Genomic DNA, 25555 nt, shown 5'->3' with positions numbered 1-25555 from the left:
GATAGACTCCATATCCCATTACAAACAGTCCTAGCAAGAAGTCAACTGAAAGGAAGAATTAAAACACTGGAAGTGATAGGACAGTGGACAGTTTCTGTGGGAAAATTCATGGGCTGAAGTGGATGTCCAGTCTATAGTTGCTCAAACTTTGCAAAACTGAGGTTCTTATGAACAATCCTGGCTGGGATGATTTAGCTGGTGTTGCTCCTGCTTTGAGCAGGCGAATGGACTAGATGACTTCCTGAGGTCTCTTTCAACCCTAATATTCTATGATTCTATGAATTTGCCACGAGCATCTAATTGCATAAAAACATAGATACTACTTAAATTCCCAAATCAATGCACGTTGCCATAACATTTGTTTACTGTGCTTTAGTGGGTGAACAACCCTAGTAAAGACCTAGCATAGGCCACCACTCAAGTGCACAGACCAGACCGGGGTGCTTCAGGGAGGTGGTGTTTAAATAAACGGGGAGGGAACTTGTTCTCAGTAAGTTTGGAGGCAACTTTGGAGAAGCCTCTTCTTCAGAAAGGCTGTTGCCAAGTAAAGTTGGTTCTCTGTAGAGGATCTATTGGTTATTTTCACTGAGTTCAGCAGTAGAGCCAGGAGAAAAATGGATTTGTCAGTTCACTGGCCATTCTGAAAAACTTTAAAAAAATCGTTTTGGTTCAATCTGAAAATTATTATTTTTTTTTTTTAATTTTTGGTGAAATGACAAGCCGGAAAAGAATCATTTCAGATTGAACAAAACATTTCATTCAACCATAATGACATGTTTCAACTATTATAAACCATTTTAAAAATAAAAAAAATAGAATTAAAGGAAATTTATGAACAAAAAATAATTTTGAACTGAAAAGTCAAAACCTTTTGATTTAGGGGGAATATTTTTCCCCATTGTTTTTCGACCAAAACAATTCAGTGAAAACTACATGAATTTGTGAAACGTGTATGTGTCTCTGAATCTGCACTTTTCACCCCCCAAAAAATTAGTGTGAAAAATGTCTCCCAGCTCTACTTACCTGCATTAAACCACATCAGCTGTTCAGCTTTGTCTTCTCCCTGTAGCTATATACAGAAGGTGGTATCCACCCCCCCAGTCAAAGGGCTAACAAAATGCCTATGCCCCACATAAGCCCCAAATGTTAAATGGTGGATAGGTTTTGTGCTGGCCCTTAGCCTAGGGGACAATTTCACCCAGAGGGAGGGAATGCAGCCACTGGCCACTTTGCCATATTGTAGGGCCCTGTAGGATGCCTTTGGCTGATTAGCCCTGTATTGAATTAATTAGGACCTGACCAGGGGCTTTTGAGCTGTGACTGGAGAGGGACATGGGGGGTCCATATTACAGTGAGCAGCTTGGGGGAGTGGGTGTGGTTCATGTTGCAGCAACTGCTCTGCCAACCTTTCTGCTGGCCAGTCTGGGGAGGTGGGACCCTAAACCCACCCACACCACACTTTTCCCTTCTCCATGTTAGTGATGGAATGCCCAAGAGAGCAGGGTCTGGGGCAAGGCAAGCAGGGGACTGCACCCAGATTAAACAAGGGGTGTTGTGGGTGTGTGCGTGTGTGAAGGCCGTTTTCACCTCCCACAATCCTCCTCAGACATGCACAGTCCAAACACACCCAGAAATCAGCTGGTGCAGTAGAACATACAAAGTTGCTACTTGCACAAAGCACAGTCCACCTGTGATCTGCATTGGTTCCAGGTCATTTCCAGATGCGATTTAAGGTGGTGGGTTTAATAACTGGGAGATTTACATGGGCTCAGTCCTGGTGACTTCAGAGACCAGCTCTCGCCCAGTGTGATACCTTGGCAGATGAGATCATTGCAGCTGCTCCCGCTAACACCTGACACTGCTAATATGCAGGAGGCTGGGAGCAGGACCCTCTCAGAGAAAGGCCATCAGCTATGGACTTGGCTTTTCTTGCTGGTTTGACAAAGCCTGAATTCCCAATGCAAGGGTAGTTTGTTCCGCACAAGGCTTTTCCTCATGGGTGAAGAAGGGGCAGGAGGAATGACTTGATGGCCAAACCTTGGCTTACACTTGAGCCCAAACCTTGGCTTACAATAGTGTGCCCTTGTTGCCAAGAAGGCTAACGGTATTTTGGGCTATATAAGTAGGGGCATTGCCAGCACATCGAGGGATGTGATCATTCCCCTCTATTCGACATCTGGAGTACTGTGTCCAGTTTTGGGCCCCACACTACAAGAAGGATGTGGAAAAATTGGAAAGCGTCCAGCCGAGGGCAACAGAAATGGTTAGGGGGCTGTGGCACATGACTTATGAGGAGAAGCTGAGGGAACTGGGATTGTTTAGTCTCCAGAAGAGAAGAATGAGGGGGGATTTGATAGCTTCTTTCAATTACCTGAAGGGGGGTTTCAAAAAGGATGGATCTAGACTGTTCTCAGTGGTGGCAGATGACAGAACAAGGAGTAATGGTCTCAAGTTGCAGTGGGGGAGGTTTAGGTTGGATGTTAGGAAAAACTTTTCACTAGGAGGGTGGTGAAGCACTGGAATGCGTTACCTAGGGAGGTGGTAGAATCTCCTTCCTTAGAGGTTTTCAAGGTCAGGCTTGACAAAGTCCTGGCTGGGATGATTTAGTTGGGACTTGGTCCTGCTTTGAGCCAGGGGTTGGACTAGATGACCTCCTGAGGTCCCTTCCAACCCTGAGATTTTATGATCTTTCTGCACTGCAAAGACTCCAAAGGATGGTCTGTCCACAACCTCCCTATATAAACCATTCCAGTGTTTCACAGCAGGTGGGGTTTGGAGAGGGAAGTGAATGTGTCATTTTCTTTCCTTTTTTTTTCTCTTCAATTTTTAGAACTGATCAGAAATGACCAAACTCTGACTACAGACTGGCCCCACGGCCAAACACTAACACTGCTCACTTGCAAAAGTTACTGCTTTCTTAACTGCAGGCCTTCCAGAATTATGCAGAGACTGATACCAAGTGACGAGACGGTAAGATGTTTTCTAAGAACAATCCCCTAGTTGATCCAACCAGAACCTGCTCTAGGGAGATGCTCCATCCTCTCCATTTCTAAAGAGGTCTGTTTATTGAGGCTTCAGAGTGGATTAATTTTCACTTGGTACTCAATGTCCTATCCATCTTTTAACATAATTTTAGAAACTCAACCCTTTAACCTGCTATTCACAAACCAATCCTTTTTGGTGTTTGTGAGGGGGTCAAACTCCTAACCAGTCACAATCTAAAGATCTTATAAGATCACTGCTGTAGGGGCAAAATGGACCCAGATTTTTCCACTGTGCTCCTGGAAACCATCAACTCCCCCCCTCTTATACCGCACTCCCCTGTTCTCCCCCTTTACTACCATTTTTCCCCCTGCTGCCTAATGAGCCCTCCAGAGACCCTAAAGCATCCACGCTGCATTGTAAACCTGGGCTTACAATTGCCCATTACAGCTCCCTCCAAGTCCTGGCATCAATAAATGAGGGCAGCACAGCAGAGATTGGGAGGGAAGCTGTGGTTTTATTTCACCATGAATTACAAAACCTCTTTGAACTCCAGAGCTCAGGACAGAGCCAGTGAGAAATAGCCTCTCATACAGAGATAAGGTTTCTACAGATATGTATTTCACACCAGCAGCTTGGCAAAGCTTTGGCCGGGGCCGTAATGTAATCAGAGAGTATGGAGTGAATGAGGAGATCAGAGGGACAGCCTGTGATTGTGATATCCTCCAGTCACCTCCCAGGAGCGTTTCTATCGCTCTGCCTGCTTGTTGGTGTGCAGCACACAAGCACGGCACAGCCAGCGTCTTCAGAAGGGCTCAGTACCCACACTCAGGGCCAAATTTTCAAAGATGCTACATGTAGACACCTAAAAAGACGGATTGTCAAATATGCTCAGCATGCTGGTTGTCTGGTGGGTGCTTAGCCCTTTTGAAAACCTTGCCCTGGATATGTAAAATGCAGGGCCAGATTTCCCACAGAACTCAGGGCCAGACTTTCAAGTACTCAGCACCCACTACTGGGGAGACATTTAAAAAAATGGTTTCCAATTTAGGCATGAAAAAGGGGCCTGATTTTCAGAAATGCTCTGCACCCACCCTGCACCCCAGGTGCACAGTGCTGTTGAAAATCTGGCACACAGGGTGCATTTCTGTGTTTATATGCCTACAGTAACTTGTATTAGTGAGTGTGTGTATGTAAGTGCCTATTTATGTGGTTTCTATGCAGGAGCTTATATTTACATATGTATGTGTAGCATGAGTGTGGTTTTGGATGAATGTGTGTGCTTGCTTGTCTAATCTACACACGTGCATATGTGTGTGTGTTTCCAGTAGTGGTTGAATGTGTGTGTGTAAATGTGCACTCTTTGTGTAGGTGTGTTTATGGGTGACAGTAAATATGCATTTGTGTACATCTGTGAGTGTTTACTTGTGTGTGCGCATCTGCAGGTAAGTGTGCCAACCAATGTCCACCTGTTTGTGTTTTCATGGGTAGATATAAGTGCATGTGCATGATCGGAGTGTTTGGCCTGTGTGTGTATCGGAGAGTGTGTGTTTGCAGAGCGCAGAAGGAGAGAGCAGTGACCTCTGAAATGGATGCTGTGCTGAGCAGACAGACGTCTGTCACATGGGGATGTAGGAGAATCAGTTGCCTCAGCCAATTTGGGAAATTATATACTCATCATATCAGGTTCTTCTGCTGCCCGAACACAGACAGTTCCCTACCATGCAATGTGCACAGAAAACTGAAGAGTAGTAAGAATTTAAAACCTGATCTGTGCAGTTTTACTTGTCCCCCTTTGTTTTCTCCTACAGTTAAGTATGTAAGTGCATTGTCTGCACTCCCCATGGTGCTGGTGCAAGGGGTGAAAGTCCCACCAGATCAGAACTGTTAGTAGCTGTGTGGATCAGAGGGCAAGGACGTGGTCCCTTTAGCTCAAGGTGGAAATGCCCAGAGGTTGGTGCACTGGGAAACCGCAGAGTTAAATGGGCAATGGTAGAGCAAAGGAAAAGGGCCGTGGGGTAAGCAAGAATCAGGTTTGGAGTCCCTATTGATGACAACCTTGTCCAAGGAGGGAAGATGTCTCGCTACACAGACAGATATGAAATATTGCTGGTCCTCGCTATCCTCTGCATCCCTAATCTCTGCTTTGTGGGTCAAGCTGCATGTTCTCCTATTCTGGAGGAACATGAAAGTCTGTGGGTCTGGGGAGGGGTACTTAGTAACATGCCCCCCACTGACCTTCACTCGTTGAGGATTCATCCAGTGCTGGATGTCTTGTAAGGTCTCATTCACACGCAGCAGGATGGGCTCGTTGTGGTCCGTACACGAGGTGGTGCATTCGGCTCCTTCATGGCACATGCAGAGGGGAATGAAGGAAGAAAGCAAACACCATGTCACTCTCCTACCATCATTTCAGTTGTCTGAATAGCCTCCATCTTCCTACTCTGCAGAACGATTATTACAGCCAACCCATAATGGAGCTCTTCATCACCATGCACCTCACAACCTCCTGGGATTTACACTGTGATAGGATTCTGATCACACCCCACAGCTTGTGACCCTAGGACCAGAGTGGGGATATACATAAGGGCTTGCTTCTTAACGTGACCAATAGATTACAGTATCGAAATATCACTGTGGCTACTAATCCATGGATTGAATGGGGGATTTATTCATTTCCTGAAGCAGTCACGGAGAGGCAGAGGCATTGAAGGCAGTTCCATTTCAAGAGCTCTTTCTGAAGCCGTGAAGCAACTGAGCAGATGCCACCAAATTCCTCTCACTTCTGACATGGACAACAAGCCAATGGCCTGATTTTCCAAAATTAGAAGACCCTGAAATAATGGTGATAAAGTCTAATGATGTTGCAGGCTGGTTATCACCTAAGCCCCATGCTAAACAAGAAGTAAGAGGAGAGGTAATGATCAATTTGTTCACGTGTAAACCGGTATTTTCTCTGATTAACTGCCATGCCCTGTGGGAACCCTATCCTTTCCTTGTTAAAACACACTGCGGTGCTCTGCAGTAATGTGGTGACACAACCATAAGCCTTAGCGTGTTGGACTATTACCATTTCCCCCCTAGCAAATCACTGCTGAAAGGGGCAGCTGCTGTAAACCCTATCATTAGGAATCCTGCACTCCAATCAGCGTGAGGGGGAGTTAATCTGTGGAGTGGTTTGGATGGCTGTGCCTTTGGCTCAAAAGTCACTTCAGCCTGGAGGAGCAGATTAGGTGTCTGTGGAGAAAAGGAAAGGTGTTAGGGTCACACTGACCCTGGCTGGGTACTTTTCCCCCCAGCCTCTGTCTTTTTTCTTTTTCTCACGTGGCGGAGCCAGTTGGAACAAAGCAGGAGCCAGTTAGTTTAATTAGGAAGGGTTTGTTTCTGTTTTTCTCCTCTAGTTTGAGCAGTAGTGACTCCATTGATTGTACTGGATATCTGCCAGGTTTGGCTCGGCCCATGAGTGGAAGGAAAAGATCCTCTTTTGAGGGACATCCAGATGACTTCCAAAATACGTGACCTGATCCTGAAAAGTGCTGATGTGAGACACTCACAAAGTGTGTGTTAATTTCTCCAGCTAGTGGCTGGTCCTCTAGACCAGGAACCTTTTTCTTTCTGAGCCCCCCGCCCAGCTGTGCCACAACGATTGCTTTTCTGCATAAAAAAGCCAGGGCTGGCGTTAGGGGGTAGCAAGCAGGGTCATTGTCCAGGGCCCCACATCACAAGGGGCACCGTGAAGCTAAGTTTCTCAGGCTTTGGCTTCAGTCCTGGGTGGTGGGGCTCAGGGCCCCGGGCTGCAGTCTGCTGTGGCAGGACTTTGGCTTTGTGCCCTGGGCCTTAGCGAGTCTAACACTGGCCATGCTTGGCGGACCCCCTGAAACCTGTTCGCGGCCCCACATGGGGCCCAGGACCCTGGGTTGAGAACCACTGCACTGGAGGAAACAGCTTTCAGATGCTACTATAAGAGAGTTACCCCTTTAGCTGAAGAGGTTAAGGTCCCAGGTTCAATCTATGCTGTGGGCCAGTGCACTGAGCTCCCTTGATTCCTACTGAAGCTTTTCTGAGGGTGTGGGGGCCACTCAGGATTGGCCCCAGGGATCTGTCTTCTGGACAAGGCTAATGTAAGCTAAACTAACAAGCATCCATTGGAACGGAGGTGAAAAGGGCCAGGAGTGCACAAAGAAGGGCTGAAAAGCCTCCTTGCCTCCAGCACAGAGAGATGTTCCCTGGGAACACGCAATCAATATTTCTTCTCTGAAAAAGTGGCAACCCCTGGTAGGTAAGCAAAGGTCGCCTCATCTCAAGGGTAAAATGCATTGTCAAATTAAGAGTCGCTGCTGCCTGCTCACAGGCCACTCCACGGTGCTATTTACACTCAAGGAAAGGAGCAGGTCTCCATTGTTTTGATATATGATCCGTAATTGGCACCATTAAAGAGCAGTGATCTCATCCAGGTTGTGTTCCTCTCCCCTGGGACGGGACTGGAGCAGGCTCCTGGTACCTTACAATGGTTACAATATAATGAGAGATCTGCACAACAGGGAACACTTTCTCCAAGTTCAAAGGGACAGCAGTGGGGGGAGGAGGTTTAGGGAAAGGGGCCTGGAGGGGGAGGAAGGGGCCCAGGGTTTCTCTCCAAGCTGCATCTAATACAGCTCACATTCGAATGCTCCAGTATGGAGCTCGGGCGGTGACCTTGGGGAAGGGAGGTGCAACCCGGTGCACGGAATGGTAAATATAGCCCGTCCCCCAGCAATCTGAACCTGGCCTACAGGACAAAGCATAGCAGACCACGCTGAGTACTTAGGGACCACGGAAGGCAGAAGTAAGACAGGCCTTTACGAGGGTGCCCAAAGAACTTATTGGTATGCGTGTTTGTCACTCTTACCGGATGCTGAGCCGGGGGTTATAACTGTCATGAGAGGAGGGCTGTATTTCTCACTGAACTGGCCCACTACCAGAGTGCCTCCTCCCCCACACTGGCTTCTCCGTCTGCATCAATGCTCTGCTCTGCCCAGGCCTGCATCTCTGTCCCTCATTCCCCTCCGCCTCTTTTGTGTGCTACACCCAATTCTCTCTCTCTCTTTGGCCCCGTCTACACTAACCATTTTCTTCAAATCTCCCACATCACTGGTGTGTCCCCATGGGTGGTAGAAATGGGGGCAGGCGGTGGGGCACCAGTGTAAACAGAGAACGAATGGCTTTGCCACTGGGTAACGTAGACCTGCTCTGAGCAAGGGTCAGTGACACCGCCAGTCCCTGGTACCCCGTCGCTGCGGGCAGAGCTGCATTAGAGCTACGGCAATGGTGGGAGATGGCCCTAAAGCACTAGAGAAGACACAGCCTTTGTCTCCTTCTCCCACTCTTGACTTTGTGCTGTTTTCACACGGCCCCTGGGCCTGAGGCAGTCTCCTTTATTCTTATTATTGTTATTATTATTTGTATTCTAGTAGCAACGAGGAACCCCAGCTGAGATCAAAGCCCCGTTGTGTGAGGCACTGACCATAATAAGAGATAGACCCAGCCCTGAAGAGGTTCTCTTCTAAACAGACAAGACAGACAGAGGGTGGGTGGGGAAACAGAGGCGCAGCAAGGGGAAGCGACTTACCCAAGGTCACACAGCAAGTCAGTGGCAGAGCTGGGGATGGAACCTAGCCCTCCCGAGTCCCAATCCAGTAACCTATGCACTAGACATCTTCCAGCCAAGTGCACAAATTATTCTTCACTTATTTTGGTTAGCCTGTCACCATTACCCACACTCCCAACCTTTTGCCTCTATACCTTCTGATAAATTCTTTAAATAAAATATGTGGAAGAATATAAATAAATAAAAAAGCTTGGCGCTAACACGGTCGGTTGGAATCACGCACCCACATGTGCACAAACACAGCAATCATATGATTTTTGTTGGTGAAACCCTCCAGCTATTCCATCCCTCCCCACTCCCTGCCATTGTCTGTGGTCAGGGCTCACAACATGACTATGTTCTGTCTAAGACAGATGATAAACTCCCCAGGGTAGGGATCCTGTCTTCCTCCATATCTGTAAAGGGATATAGGTTTCTATGAGTCATAATAACTGATAATATGAGAGAGTGCACACTGGTAAGTGTTTTTGTGTGCCTTCCGATGTCTGAGCATGTGGCTTTGTGCGTATGACAAAGAATGTGGTTGGATGGGTGAATTTATATTTGAAGGGGAGTATTTACGCATGGGGGAGTGCGCTTGTGTCTTTGTGAACATGCATGGGTGGGAGAGCATGTTTGTGTGTGTGCATATATACGCGTGTGCGTATCTCTGTGTTGGTGTGGGTGAGACTATAGGGGTGAGAATATCTGAGCGTATGTGAGTTTTGTATGTGTGCGTGAGCATGCGTAGCTGAGTGGGAATATTTGCCCGTGTGTGTGTGTGTGTGACCATTCACCGAAGGCTGAGAGGAAATGTGTGTCTATTTCTTCATTTATTTTAAAAAAGATCATATTGGATTTGTCGCTCTTATAGTTTGATCCTGGGAATTGCTCATTAAACTCAGCAGGACAAGGGACGTGGTGGAAGTGGAAATGCTGTGGGGGAGTAGGAAAGCAGCATATGTTACCTGGTGTGTGGCAACTGAAAGCTTGATGTTCTCTGCAAATCCTCTAATTAGCTGCTTCCCACTAGGGCAAACTGGCCCCAAAGACACGATGACCCAAGGACTCCTGTCTCCTTCCTTTCCCTCCTCCCCACTGGCAGGCAGACCAGCTGCAGCCCTGGCTTTAGCTCATATACCTATTCCATAGCCGTGCACACAATGCAGCTTAAGGTTGCTGTTGAGCTGAGTGGGAAGAGAGCACTGGCCCTGCATCTCCCTGCAGAGGTGAAAGGAGCCGCTCCAGGTGCCATCCTTCCGGCAGTGAATCACGTTGTTACCACGTCCCTGAGAATGGGAAAAGCAAAATACAGTCAGAAAAGTGACAGAAAAAGAATCAGAATCGAATCAAGGGCTGATGTTCTCTGGGAGCTGCGAAGGTCTAGGGGTTGGGCTTTTAGCTTAGCGAGAAACAGAATCAGACTTCTTCAAAAGGACAAAGAAAAGACAGACTGTATCCTGCCCAGAGAGACAGATGCACACTACCGTTTTCTATGTAATATTATGGCCTGTAAAGGATGCTCTCAAAATGGACCCAAGCTAACTAGAATAAGGGAACATTCACCCAATGTTCCCTCTTTCTTGATTTTAAGGTGTTTGTGCGGAGGACAGCCAACCTTTCTCTTCTTTCCCTTTTCTAACTAGTTACATCATCCTTGTATGGAAGAGAACAAAGAGTTCCCTATGCCCATGTGAAGCAGAAACAAAGGCAGGACACTTCTCTGTGAGGTTTTGCTGGGGCAATCTTTATAGCTTGCCTGCTGTGACTGACAGCAAAGAAAGAAACTGCGATAGAGAAGCACAGAGACAGAGGTAGAGAAAGAAATCATCTTGTGTGTGTGGATGCGTGTGAGGGTGGGGGAGGGTGCGGGATATCACATTTGTCTTACAAAAAGAGACCCTGTGGAATATTGGAGAATGAATGAAAGTCCACGGGGAAATATCATGCCCTTTTAAAACAACAAAGAAGTGCACAAGGCTTCTTTCATCAGATCTATGCACGCAGCACCCAGGGAATTCTGCATGAGCTGCTCTGCAGGATCCACAAGCCTAGTTGTTACTGGGTAGACAGGGGATATTCTGCACCAGGATATTTTGTGGGGCTAGGTGTCTAGCTCCCAGCGGTGTTCTACATTGGATATGTTATGGGATCTGGCCATCTCACTCCCAATCCCTGGCATGCAAGGGGGGTTTAATGTAATCCCTGTACTTGTCACTCAGCGGAGTGTACTGGGCATTCTCTGTGAGCTATCTTGTGGGGTCTATGTGCTTAATAGGAAGTATTTTCAGACAGAGCCGTCAGCAGGCAAGGGGGATATTCTCTGGGACCCGCATGCCTCACTCTGCAGGTGCCTGAGGCATCTTGTGCAGGTTGCATAACAGGATCTGCACACTATGTCCCCAGCACATCCCTCAGTGTTTTGCTTGTGCTGCTTGTCACCTTTGTTTTGCTCTTGGTTCCAGGAGGAAATTTGTTTTTCTCTTTGACATTCTTATCCTTCCCTGCTGAGCTTGTTGACGAACACGATGTTCGGGGTGATGCAACTGGTGTTCTCTGCAGGCTACTGGGTTGAATTTTCAGCCCACTTGTTTGTGTGATGAATGATGATGATATCATTTGAATTTTACAGTATGGCAGAGACCAGTACCTGTGACTCTCAGTGGCCCAAGGGTAACCATGCAAACAGCATAAAAGTCCAGACTAGCTGAAGAATGTTAGGTGAGGGATCAAAACCTCAACTCCCTGCTTTGGTTTGCTGCTTACTGGACTCTGGGTGTCAGACAGCCCAGAGCACCTACATGCAGGGAACATTTTCCCCTGCAGCAAGAAGTTCTTGTGGTATGGTGGGAAGAGAAGGGATTTGAGTGGAAGAAACTTTATTTCCCCAGATTTCTTTGTGAATGAGTAATCCAAATTAGACATGGAGACGACCTACTAGGTCATAGAATCATAGAATATCAGGGTTGGAAGGGACCCCTGAAGGTCATCTAGTCCAACCCCCTGCTCGAAGCAGGACCAATTCCCAGTTAAATCATCAAAACTTAATCATAGATCATAGAATATCAGAGTTGGAAGAGACCTCAGAAGGTCATCTAGTCCAACCCCCAGCTCAAAGCAGGACCAATCCCCAATTTTTGTCCCAGATCCCTAAATGGCCTCCTCAAGGATTGAACTTACAACCCTGGGTTTAGCAGGCCAATGCTCAAACCACTGAGTTATCCCTCCAGGGATATTTTGTCCTTCCCCCCTAAGATATTCATGTTGTCCATCCCCCCTAAGATTTGTACCTATAGCACATTATGGCATTTCCTATGGCTTTATGGCAGCCCAGCCTCTAAACACTATAAGAAATTTCCATAAACAGCCTTGCTTCTTTCTTTTCTGTGAACTTGCACCTGCAAGCTATGAAGGGTCTGAATCTGATGCTGTGACAGTGAACTAAATATTTCATTCAGGCTACAAGGTTCTGTTTGCCTTCTCTGGGCATTAAGGTATTGTCAGAGATAGCAAGAGAAGCATCTGGTACTGTTAGTCTCTAAGGTGCCACAAGTACTCCTTTTCTTTTTAGTACTGACCACTGACCAAAGACAGGGTACTAGGTTCAATCTAGTACGGCAACTCCTACCTCATGTTTGTGGTGGTAACTTTTCTCAGGTTTGCAGAGACAGCTTAGATCTGATTTTCATTTGGGGCATGCACGGTAGCTAGAGAAGGAAGAGATTTGTTGTCTTTGTGTGAGTATTTGTGTGTACCCGCTTAAACAGTCACCGCACACCTGGTGGTCAGTCCATTACAGACTGAGATATCATTTGGGCTAGATTCTCAAGTGAGTTACACTCCTGTGCTCAACTCGGGTAGAAAATTCCAGCAGAGAACTCCCCTGGTGTAGAATTCTGATGAATGTTACTTGGCCTCTGCATCTCCCGTAGAGGGCATAGGGGCCATGTTAAGGCAGGAAAGCTGTGCTGTGTGGTCCATTAAGGACCCTAGGTCAGTGGTGCAACTTAGTGTTGACCGAGAGCAGCTCTGAAGGTATATCTACGCAGGGATAAAACACCCGCGACTGGCTCGGGTCAGCTGACTTGGGCTCACTGGACTCAGGCTCCAGCACTGAAAAATTGCTGTATAGATATTCAGGCTCAGGTTGGACCCTGCGAGGGTGAACGGTCCCGAATGTCTATACAGTGATATCTACCCCGCAGCCCGAGCCCTGTGAGCCTGAGTTGTGAGCATGCCTGCCATAGCAATGCTGCGGATCTTTTATCCCTGTTCAGACATACCCTAAGTGTCACGAGGGTGGGGGTGTCAGAACAGCGTCACCAGCTCCCGGACAGCCTCCCCCTCCTCCTGCAAGAAGCAGATCTGTGGAGCAGGAGAAAATCTGGCCAACTTGGCAGGACCCCCCATTGCCTCTTGAGCAGAGGATAAAAATCCAGGTACCACATGCTGATCAGTGATAACTGAGCATGGTTTGTTATTGTAACACGTGGGTTGTACTTCCGTTGCAATTTTCAAAATACATGTGATAGCAGTGTTCAACAGCGACTTTTAAAGGTGACCCAGAGTTATACCCATAGAGCTGGCTGTGCTTGGGTTACTGTTGTATTATATTTGTAAAGTACTCCCAGATTCCAGTACTCTGGAATGCTGGAATATGGAGGAAAGCCGATGACCAAAAGATTTTGACTGCAGAAACTAACTGCCTGAGTGGAATACTGAGAGTTTCAGGACTACAGAAAATAAAAATAAAGTGATAAGAAAAACAGCTTGCGCTAGAAATAACTCTGTTACAGAAGATTCAATAAAGACAATTGTGATGGTCTGGAAACAAGTCAGGAATGGACCCAGAAAGGATACCATACATGGCGATACATACCAGAGTGCTAGTAACTAGAAACAGAAAGATTGAGGATGCATTGGATAGACACAGTGAAGAATGACATAGAACAAAAAAAGGTTTCTAGATGAAGAAAGCCGTAAAGCTGGTGCAAGACAGAAAGTGTGGGCAGACGTCATTCAGCCCCATGGTCGCTTGCAGAGCTGGTTGATGGGAATCAAAGAAGATGATGCCAAGTTCCCAGGACATCTGCTGCTATAGTAATATCCTGTCCATCATTCCCTACCCTGCATAATCTCTTGTGAAAATCCCTGCTGTTTTTCTTGCTTGGATGAAGCATGCATTATCACCTTGTATATCTGAGAAAATCTTAGTGGGTTTTATTCCTTAGATAATTAACACCTCTCAGGCAGGTCAGATGAGGTCAGGGGTCCTGTCTCTCTCTCTCTCTCTCTCTCTCTTTTTTTTGTAATCTGTTTTCCGTTATATCTGGAAATATCTTTCCCTGGAGGTCCTTTTCCAAGCTGCTTCTTGCACATTTGTTTGAGATGTTTTCTGAACTGACCACCAGAATCTTACTTTAAAGTGCATAAGCACATCCCTAATGTGTTGCAAAGAGTCTCTGGTGTCACCGTTGCAGCCTCATTAACTCAGCTAACTCTTACTCCATTGCCCATTACACCTCACTGGCCTTGTAAAAATGCACAAACCTTGTAGCACCATTTAGTCTTCAATATTATGCACAGCCCTTGTTATACTGCATAGGCCTCATAAGGCCATACTTCCCCGGTGGCATCACCACCTTTCCCCCGTTCCGCCCCACAGGTCTCATAACACCACACAGACCTTGTAACCTCCCGCATCCTTCATCACATTGCACATTTGTAACACACTACCCAACCCTCCTTTCATAGCACAGACCTCAGAGTGCCACACAAGCCTTGTCATGCCAGCCAGGCCTCTGCACCATTCTGGTTAATGTCACATCAAAGCACAGGATTCAGTCCTTCTCTACTCCTCGCCACGAGAGCAAGTCAACTCTGAGAGAGTTGGGGATGACAAGAAACACACTCTTACTTTCTTGCAGAACTGTCACAGTTTTAAGTACAGAAAACCTGACTGGGCCCTCTTCCAAGGCTATGTGTTTTTATTATTTGGAGCAAACATCAGCAGTGTCCTTCAGGCTACTTGCCTGATGGCAGATGCAGTCCATGTTCAATAGACCCTCAGAAATTTCAATTATAATAAAAAGTATTTTGGCAGGGTATTCTCTGTTCTCCGAACTGAGTGCACTCACCGTAACTTCCAGGGCCTCCACCTTCTCTTACCAAATTTATCAAGCAGTAGCACTTTTAGGATAATTTAGTCATTTCACAAACTGAAATTACGCTCTGGTTCAGGAAACCAAACAGTTCAGACTAGCTGTTGAACTTTATAAAGACTAGAGCCTCCTCTGCTGTAAACCAGCTTAGTTCCAATGAAGCCAATGGAGCTACACTGATCTACATCAGCTGAGGATCTGACCCTAACTGTTTAATGACATCTTATAGCCAGAGAAACACTATAGCTCAGTGAAGCTGAAGTATTGCTTAAAGTGTCGAGATCCATATAAAAGTAAACTACTATATGATAGAAATGCCTGGACTGCACAAGGAAAAGAAAACCCAAGAACCAAACTTATGTCTTTAAAAACAGACAAAGTCACCCAAACAAAAGCCATGTAACAACCAAGACAAGGGCTAAACTTCACTGCTCCGTCAGTTTCTTTTACTGTGTCCCATCTCTCTCCTGTATTAGTATGCTATTATAGAATGTCTCTCTAGATTACAAAACCTTTGAGGCATAGACCCTGCCCTCTTACCTGTCTGTAAGGCCACCAGCACACACCATTAGCCCTCCACACATAAATGATGAATACAGTTATCATCCTAATAAAATATTTCCCAACTAATAACAGTACTGTTTCTCCTTCACCCCCTACTCCCACATTTTCTCCTTCTTGGGCACTTGCTCTCCATTCACAAAGACACTTTACAGAAGCATACTCGGTTTTTTCCATTGTGACCGTGAGAAGCTTTTAATGAGCATGATGTTACCAAGGACACTGCACGGATCATCTGTCAGAACCCGGAGGTAGTGATTAAGACAGTGCATTACAGGTAACAGCCTAGCACACTATGCAGCCCGGTGCATTCTCTAACATCCATGGAAGACTGCTCCTGAACCTGGGACGGTGACTGCTCACGTGACCACACAGCACGACCACTACCATACGCCCATGCTGCAGCAACCTTCTCACCTATCTTAGGGAAGCTCAATGCAAGCAATCACTGAGACCTCATACCAGAAAGACAGTGGCCATTCTCTGCAAAGCTGAAGGGACTGGTCTGATCCAATGAAGATGGATTTATACGGCCACATCCTAGAAGGCCCAAAGCATCCTCAAATCCCACTGATGCCCATAGGAATTGCAGGTGCTAAGCACTTCCCAGGAGGTGTGCGGCCTCTCATAGATTTGGTTCCTGAGGCAGCCGGGCGGCACATACAAGACTTGCCAGAATCTAGTTCCTGTTGGCTTAAATTATTCGGACACAAAAGGAACTCACTGATTGATTGTCATCTTCCTCACACTTGATCCTGCATTCGCTGTTGAACTGGAAGCCGTTGGTGCACTGGTACAGCCCATGGAACTTTGAGGGTGGCGGATCGCAGGTGACGGGCATGCACGCTCCAGCTAGCCAGGTGCCATCTTGCATGCACTGGATCTTAAAGGCCCTCCTTCCATGTGGAAACAAACCAGAATATTTAGTGAGTGGCTATGTCAGCTACAGCTCTGAAGAACCCGAGCTCTGTTTAGCAAGCTGCAGGAAAGGGCTGTGTTTGCGCCTTTCACGCTAGGGACCAAGTTGTGAATTTGCATCGTGTGGTCTTAAAGCGAAAATAATGATGAGATGCAAAACCAACATTCAGTCTGCTCATCTAATCCTCTCTTCTGCCTTTGACACATTTCCCAAAACACTGCTTCTCCAGTTTGTGGGCTGCGGGTAGTGTGAAATGGGTTGAACAGGGTCAGAAATATGACAGTAGTAAGCCTTCCCCAGAGAGTTTCAAAGGGGGCTCCCCAGGTTGAATATCAAAGATATATTTCTAAAGTAGGTCCTTAATGTAAACTCATGGGGAACACAGGATGGAATTGTCAAAGGATAGTGATTGAGTTAAGCGCCCAAGTCCCATTGACAGTTGGGTGCCTACTTCCCTTTGGTTCCTTTGAAAATACCAGGTGTGCTATCCCCTGTCCTTGTAAGATCGCTAATAGGGAGAACTCCCATGAGTCTGTGTCAAGAAAAGATCTTCTTTCTCATGCCTATGGGATCTCATCTGCGTCCTACCCTATCCTCATTCTGTACTCATAGGATCTCTAGTGGTACAGCTGGTCCAATTATTCATTGCAGATAAATTACCCACTGAAGTTAACTGTCTTTTCTGTTGGTAAACACACTTTGTGATATTTACTGATTTAGCCACTACTTTAACTGTTTGACAAATAGTTTATGTGAATTAATTTCAGCACGTGGATTGTGAGTTAATTATTTTCTTGGACTACTCAGTATTTATTATTCATTATTAGTGGTGTGTTACTAGTCACCTAAGTCATACAGCCTTGTTTTTGCTATCTGATTGGATGACTGAAGCTTTTTAAACTGGTGAAGAATGAATCATGAACACCAAATAATGAATACTCCTTCTGGTGCATAAAAATATTTTTGTTTGGATGTGAATATGGGTATTTGTATGAAGAACGACCATTCCCCAAACATTTGGATGAACAAAAGTACGTTCGGGAATAATGAATAAAAATGGCATCAATATGGTTGAACCAAACAGCTGTTTGGAATCTGAGCAAATGGCTCCAAACACTGTTTTTACTGTATACAACTAACTTTGTCTATGGGCTCTCATCCCTCTCATTCCATACACCTGGGATATCCTCTATAACTCTTCTCTTTTCTGGGATCTTTGATAACGTTGCGTTATCCACAACTGCTGGCATATGTGAGTTGCCCCACAATAGTCCCTGCTACTCACACAATCCACTAGTACCTAGAGATCTTCCTCTCCAGAATTTTTTTTTAACCCACATCTCTCTGGAATATGTTGTCTGGTTGGTGTTACTGTTTTACTTACTTCTTTGCTTTCCTGGAGGAGCCAGGAACATGGTAACCCGGTTTGCATTTGTACTTGCAAAAGGAGCCCACTTTGTGCTTATCTTCACGGCAACGGGCAGTCTGAAGATCTGCATTAGGAACTAGAGATGGAGCTCGACACATCAGCTCACAAAGGGCCTCGGGGAAGGACCACAGCCCGTCTTCCATACATGTCAAGTTGCTGTTGTTTCCTGGAAAGGACAGTGGAAAGGGTTAACAAAATCAGGCATGGCTATTTTGTTAGGGTATCCTAACTCATACAACAGATCAAAAGATTCCTTGGTTTGCATGTCAAAGTGAGCTATGTATATTTTCTTCATTTATCTTCTGCGTCTTCTACCTTTAAATAACTAAGAACTCTGCTGTCCACAAAGACAAGGTAGCCCTTCTGTGCTCTTTTCAGGAAAGGCTGTGACACAAGAGACATACTGACTGTCTGCTCTTGCATGGATACTTTACTTTGTTCTTTCCTGTTTTGAGGTTTCTCTTAATCTAAAAAAACCAAAAAGGTCTTTTCTGTTTGAAAATATCCATGCATGGAAAGTCTGCTTGCTTGTTTGCAAAATCATTCAGAAGCTACCCCAAAACATACACACATACCCCATGGAACTAACATGATGTTGCTGCCATCCTTTCACTCTGCTTGGGTGTGATACCCCTTCTCCCTACCTTGTGTCTGTCCTGGCTATTTAGATTGGAGATTTGGGGGACTAGGGACCATCTGTATTGCATTACAGTGTCTAACACAATGGGTTGGTCCTTTGGCACTAGTACCTGAACATGATTAGCATTATTTGTTATTAATTATTGTCATTAATAATAATAATAATAATAACAACAACAACAACAACAACTAAAGTGTTGTTTTCCTTTGGAAGCTTGCTTGGCCAATATCTGAAAGGTAAAAGATATGGTAGGACACATTCATCCCCGGTGTGGCTTCGCTGATTTCACTGGAGTTACACCAGGAAGAATCAGGCTCAGTATGTTTTGTATTTCTTTGTCATTTCATGTTGTATGTAACAAAGGAACAAGCTTTGTCCAAAAAAAAAAAAATCCCACAGCTGTGAGCCAATAACCATTCAAAGACCTAACAGTCAATCAACCCCCCAACCCAGTGCTTCAGAAACAGTGTGGGGAGCTTCACTCACGTTGACAAGTCCCAAACTGAGTCCCATATGGTCTTTCTCATCTGGAAGGATGAGAGCTGTGACATGAGATGTCAAAGCTGGTATTCAAAGAGAGGAAAAATGGAGGAATTCCCAGAGCACAGCAAGGCATGCGGAGGAGCCCTCCTCCTTCATTAAACCATTGGTGGCTTTTTTTTTCTTGCCTTCGTAATTGCGGCTGATTGCTGAGGTATTTTTGTGAAAACCAAAGCTCTTTCCTATAGCACCAGCCTGCTCCTCTTGTCTGACTCATGCAGCAATTCTGCAGTCCTGCACTGGTGGGACCCTGCTTGCTACTGCAAAGTGATGAACCGTGACATTACAAACCGCGGCTTCCATGGCATCGGTGACTGAATTACGTCTGAGTCATTCAACGTCCATCCTCCAGAAGCTCAGTGGCAATGCCTATTAGTCACCATCTGAGACTGTGCAACAAATGATTATTTTATTGCAGTGGTCCCCAAACTGTGGGGCATGCCCCCCCCTAAGAGGGCACAGAGGAAGGTTTCAGGGAGTATCGGGGGGGGGGGGCAGCCCCCACAGAGGGTGGGGAGAGAGCACCACACAGACCCAGTTCCAGCTCCACTCCACTCCTTGTTCCGTCCCCAGCCCAGCTCCTCCCCCATCCCCAGGTCTGCCTTCAGCCCAAGCTGCTCTGGAATGGAGGGGGGGGTGCGGACAGACCCCACTACTGATAAGGGGGGGGCACAACAGGAAAAGTTTGGGTACCACTGTTTTGCCGTATTGTTTTGAAAGCTACACTCCAAAAGTACAGTGATACTAGCTGTGCAAAACTAAGGGCCAGATCTTCAATTGGTGTCCATTAGCCTAGCACCACTGTGTTCACCAATTGAGGATCCCGTCACTTGTGACCTATTTTCTTCTGCAGTGTTCAGTGTGACCATTTTCACCCTTTGTGGTGGACAAATTTGCGCCCCTTGAATTTGACTGTCACAGTTAAAACTTATTCCACTATTTTTTCCCCAATTATTTCCAATTAGATGCCACCTTCCTCTTGGAGAGGATCCCACGTTAGTGCAAAATAATAATAAAAAAGACATTTTGATAAAAATAGGACAACTTATAACAACAGGGGAAACTCATGCCTTTTGAGCAGTTTTATCTTTTACTATGGAAGCGTTGGCTGTGGATACATAGTTAAGGTTGAGCTGAGTTTTGCACTTAAAGCAGGGATTCAACAATTTTGTCATGAATGGAGAATTCAGTCCGCCCTCCCACAAAATTAAGGGCATTTCATGCACCTCATCTGGAATCCAGAATCAGCACTAGCAGATGAGTTGACATCATACCTACAAAAAGCCTTGCATCTCTAGTGTACCTAAATATACAGTAACGTTAGGGATTAATTCAGTGTTGGTGGGTGACAAGCCAACCCGCCTTCAAAGTTCTTTCAAGTTAGAAGCCTTCTTGGTGTACTGACAAGATCAGATCAGGCAGTGGTGAGAAGGGTAGAGATTGCAGGGATGAGCACTTTAGAAGCCACATGAAATTGGGATAGGCACTCATCAGAGAAAGGAAAGCAGTAGCAGGAGGAAAGAAAGGAGCAGCATGTGTTACTTTGGGGAGTATCATTTAATGGACTCAGGCAGGGAAGGCAGGAGAGAAGGGGACAGGCTGGGATGTGCAGAGGGCTGGGAAAGAGGATGGCAGCAGGAGATAAGTGGATCAGGAAAAGATCCCTCAGGGAACTGAGTGTGCGCCAATGGGAGGTGGGAGGCTAAAGTCTTCTGCTGCCTTCAAAAACAAAGGGAAGGAGCATAAAGGGGAGACTGGAATAGGAAGCAGAGAAGACATGGGAAGGAAGAAGACGGAGCAAGGAAACATGCTCCATTTGGACAACATTTCAGGGGCCAGATCCTCAGCTGTGCTTCAATCAGTACATCCAGTTAACTCTGGGATGTTCAAAAGCCCCAGGGACCATTATGTCCAGTGCATTATGTTAGACTGTGAGATGAGCTGGGCCAAAATCATAAGCTCTGAACTCTCCAAAGTTCAGATGCAGTGTTTTGATTGGGTTTCATCCAATGAAGTTCCTTAAAGTCTGAATTGGGTCCACCCCTAATTATGAACGATCAAGGTCACATGCTGTGCTTGATGGGGGCAGGAAGGAAAAAGTAAAAGATGGAGCTGAGATCACATCTGCGACATCTGCTTTAGTGATCCATCTAGCAGTACCCCCCTCACAGGGGTGCGGATGCAAAGGCAGACCAAATGTACCTCAGTGAACAAGACAGACGAATCCTGAGATTCTCAAATATTCTATTATTGACACAGGGTCAAATCTTGAAAGCTTCTGAACATCAGCAGTTCCTACCAAAGTTGGAAGGGGTTACAAGTGCTCAGCACCTCTTCAGGATTCAGCCCCTGCAGAACATTTTGGGTAACTTAGAGGTCTTTTTGGGGTGTGTTTGTTCCTTTCATTGTTTACTTCCAACAGTCTTGCCATCTGCTCTGAGGAATCCCCTCGCCTTTCTCATTCCAGACAAAGCCCTCCCTACAGCTTCTGTCTGTGTGGCATGTGTGAGCCTGATGAAAACTTTGGAGAATTTCTTTAGATGTCAGTAATAATAATCAATGCCCAGAGGTTTCCTTTTGTCAGGCTGGATTTTGATATTTACTGACACTGAGTACCACTTTGCTAGTCTAGTAGGAGTTGACGGGACCACTTGTGGAATAAGGTGCTATTCAACATGAGTAAAGGTGTCAGAAACTGGCCCTTGGTTTGGACTCTCATCACGTAGCTCAGAATGAACGAACACAGCGCTCCCAGCTACATAAGTCATAGCTGGTGCTGGTGCAAAATTTTCAAAAGCGCCTGAGCGACTTAGGAGCCTATGTCCCATTTTCAAAAGTGACACAGGAATTTAGGAGCTTGAGTCCCATTGAATTTCACTGAGACTTGGACTCCTGAGTTTCCATGTCATTTTTAAAAATGGGATTTAGGCATTTTGAAAATCCCACCCTATGTCTATAAACACCTTCCCCTGCACACCCCAGGAAGAGATACAAGCTTTACATTTCACTGATGGCATTAAACATTCTCTGCTCCCTCCCAGTGAGGGGAGCCAGCCTGGAGGAATCACGGTTCTGATTCTATTTATTCCTATCACTTTTTAAAGTTTTGATTTTATGGTGGTAATTTTTGCGTTCATTGTTGTTCCCAGCCCACAGTCATCAAGGGACAAGGTATTAAATAAACCCTCACAACATACAGAAAGAGAAGGGGAAATTAACTTCCAGAATAAATAAAACCTGGCCGGTAACTTTCTGCCCTCATTCTTTTTCATGCTTCAACCCCATAGAATAATAAATAATAATAATAATGACTTGTCTGTGTCTTTTAGAGACCTAACCTTAACTTGCAGCAAAATGCCCTCCATACCTTTCAGCAGCGCCGGAGGTCGGCATCTGAAGGAGCATGTCTTTCCGAAAGTCGTACCCTCGCTGCAGTTGAACGTGGCTGGGTAGACATGGTACTGGTCTGGGATGCCACAATCCACCGGTTCACAGGCCACCTGTTTGTTCCATTTCCCGTCCGTGCAAGTCATTGTGATGCTGGACTCCAGCTGAAAGAGACGCATGGCCAAAGACATCAAACCTAAGAATAACCAAATAGCTCCCAGTACCCACTAAGAGCCACCCACAGCCTAACTGCTGCTCATGTTTGCTATCCTATCAGGTCTCGAGCCTGATCATCAGCAGAGGCTTCCAAAGAACATCCAGATGTTAAGGAAATGGTGTCAGTGAGTCAGTAGGGGATATTTCCCCCTCTGAGTTAGCACCAAACCAGTGCTCCCGAAGTGCTGTGTTGCTGGTGATGAGACTTAGAAGGGAAGTCCTGATAACCTGTGGTTGTTATAGAACCGTTGGTGATTTTTCTGCTACTAAGATGTTAACCATGGCATCCTGGCTGAATGTGAATTGGAGGTATTCCTGTTTGCCAACTTCAACTCACTCTCCGGTTTTCACCGTATGTGAATCTCTTCTTCACTTCCGCTCCTTAGATGCGGCTGTATGTGCTGTGAAACAGCTGCTGTGCCTGACCCCAGACAGGGCTGAACATCAAGCTGTAAGGTGCTCTGGCACCCAAGGGACTGCGCTTTGTGATCCATTTCCTAGAGATGCTCACATTTACTCTGAGAACACCGTCATCCATTAAATGTGGCTATTATTATTTACTTGTACTATGGCAGTGCCCAATGGAATCAGGGCCCCACTGTGGTAGGCACTGGACATGCCCCTAGTAAGAGACAGAAGAGCTTACAATCTCAACAGACAAGGCAATATTATTATCCCCATTTTTCAGATGGGGAAACAGAGGCACAGAAAGGTCACATGTGGCAAAGGTTGTACAGAGATTCTGTGGCAGAGCTGGAAATTCAACTCAGATCTCCTAAGTCACACCTAGTGCCTGGGCCACAAGACCATCCTGGAGTGGTTTGGAGGAATGTCCCTCAGAGATGCAGCAGATATCCAGAATCGCTAGATAGCAGAGGACACAGAAAGTGAGGGAACCACCCTTCCACTGCTAAGACCATGAATTTACTACAAAGCACAGGCAGGTAGGGGTGAAGACCACAGAACAAATAACACAGCCAATATTTTAAATGTTCTTTTAAAGCATTGTGGTTAGAAACCAGGGAAGGCCAGCCCAAGAGTATGACTCCTTGCAGGAGAATACAGAGTGGGATAGAGAGGAGAAATAAGAGAGATGTAAGAGACCAAAAAGCAAGAGGCAGCTAGAGCAGGAAAGAAAAGCTACCTGCACAAATCTGCCTGAACTGTAGCAGTCCTGTCCCTCCAGGGGATATTTTATTCAGGGCTGGCACAGTCACAGGAGATTTGCAATGCCAAGCATTGATCTGGGTTTATAAAAGCCAGGGAAATTTTTCTAACACACATCAAAGGGACCTGGAATTCCCTTTTGCCAAAACACCCTAATGGTTTCAACAGAAGTTCGAACCTGTCTCCCTTTGATATATGGTTGTATTCAGAATGGAAAAAGCAGTCCCACAGACTGGAGACTTCCCAAGTGGGCACAAAACCCCTTTTCCAGGTCACCAAGTTTCTTTAAATAGGAAGCATTGTTGACAAAAACAAAACAAAACAAAACAAATTCCTATTGATCCACAGTGTAACATACCAGGATCCATGGAGAGCCTAAGGCAAACTGACATTATGGACATCACTTTCAGAGGATGTGTTTCCCAGGGACTTTATCTTCATTGCTTTCCAAATTGTCTGCACCATTTTTAAATTGTTTATAGACTGCAGATAGAAAGTTACTTGGAGATGTCTGTACTTCAGGAAAGTTGTTTTACGGTGTGAGACTCCACAGAAGAAAAGTGAAGAGATGAATGTTCAAGTATGTAACATCCCTGCCCAACCCCCTCTTGCCTGCTTCTGGTGCACTCCTTGGAGCAGAAGTAGAAATTGGGCATTTCTCAACCACTGAGATTTCCATTATTTTCAATGGACAACACATGGGTTAATGAAGGAGTTCAGGGCCTGATTCAGAAGCTGAGTGATGCCAGCTCCCATTCCATATTTCAGTCGGAGTGGGTGTTCAGTGCTTCTGAAAATCAGGCCTTTTACCTCTGTAGATCAGGGAGACATGCAGTCTTCCCTGCTACCACAATGCAGCATGTGGTTTTGCACTCCAGGCTGTGTGGCTCCATGGTGAGCAGAAGCCGCTGTTTCCCATAAGAAACATTATTATTATCTGCTAATTTCCACAGAACCTATGGCCATGGATGCTCGGCACGTCAATTTCAGAGATTAAAACACAAAATAAAAGCTGTTAATCAAATGCTAAACCAAATACATGCCTCTTGCACTGTGCCCTGAAGGACACTGGACTCAGGCTCTGATAGAAGGCACAGGGAAGCGAATCCCAAAGGCGTGGGAGTTCAGCTCAAGAAACCCAGCTGCTGGGTATGGAGTGTTCTAATGTAGTAACCAACTTCAAGAACTTCCCAGTTGACCTTTGCTTCTGGGAGAGGATATAGAGGAAGAGACAGCCTCTCCAATAGAATCATAGACATGTAGGGCTGGAAAGGATCTTGAGAGGTCATCAAGTCTTGGCCTCTGTGCTGTGGCAGGACCAAGAAAGCCTAGACTATCCCTGACAGGTGTTTTTCCAACCTGTTCTTAAAAACCTCCAATGATGGGGATTCCACAACCTCCCTGGGAAGCCTGGTCCACAGCTTAACTCCCCTTATAGTTAGAAAGTTTTTCCTAATATCTACTCTAAATCTCCCTTGCTGCAGATTAACCCCATTACTTCTTGTCCTAGTTTCAGTGGATACAGAAAACAACTGATCACTGTCCACTTTACAACAGCCCTTAACATATTGGAAGGCTGTTATCAGGTCCCCGCTCGGTCTTCTTAAGACTAAACATTCCCATTTTTCCCCCCTTTCCTCAAAGAACTCATGTTCTGAGCCTTTCATCATTTTTGTTGCTCCCCTCTGGACTCGCTCCAATTTATCCTCATCTTTCCTAAAGTGCGGCACCCAGACCTGGACACAGGACTCCAACTGAGGCCTCACTAATGCCCAGGTGAGCAGGACAATTACATAGTGTAGCTTGCATATGACGCTCCTGAAAAGGATTATTGTGGCTCACAGGGCGTTAAATAACCCGACAAGTCACATCTGAGCGAGCGTTAGGCTTGATAAGGATGGAGTCCAGCTGAGCAGGGAGCAGGTGG

The 25555-nt window shown here is 45.9% G+C and overlaps 1 protein-coding gene across 1 annotated transcript in view; it reads right to left on the bottom strand.

Annotated features, from left to right (window-relative positions):
- Positions 1 to 25555, bottom strand: part of PAPPA (pappalysin 1) — a 214350-nt gene that overhangs the window by 21856 nt on the left and 166939 nt on the right. The window contains exons 16-20 of the mRNA XM_084650528.1: positions 22226 to 22409; positions 17634 to 17844; positions 16055 to 16226; positions 9750 to 9897; positions 5221 to 5327 (exon numbers count right to left, since the gene is read on the bottom strand). Of these exons, the coding sequence (XP_084506654.1) occupies positions 5221 to 5327; positions 9750 to 9897; positions 16055 to 16226; positions 17634 to 17844; positions 22226 to 22409 (822 nt within the window). The remainder of the gene's footprint in view (positions 1 to 5220; positions 5328 to 9749; positions 9898 to 16054; positions 16227 to 17633; positions 17845 to 22225; positions 22410 to 25555) is intronic.

Source organism: Lepidochelys olivacea (genome assembly GCF_965140295.1).
Source record: "Lepidochelys olivacea isolate rLepOli2 genome assembly, chromosome: 16".
NCBI classification, from domain to species: domain Eukaryota; kingdom Metazoa; phylum Chordata; order Testudines; family Cheloniidae; genus Lepidochelys; species Lepidochelys olivacea.
The sequence above is the reverse complement of the archived record's forward strand: the minus strand, read 5'-3'. Positions and strand labels throughout refer to the sequence as shown.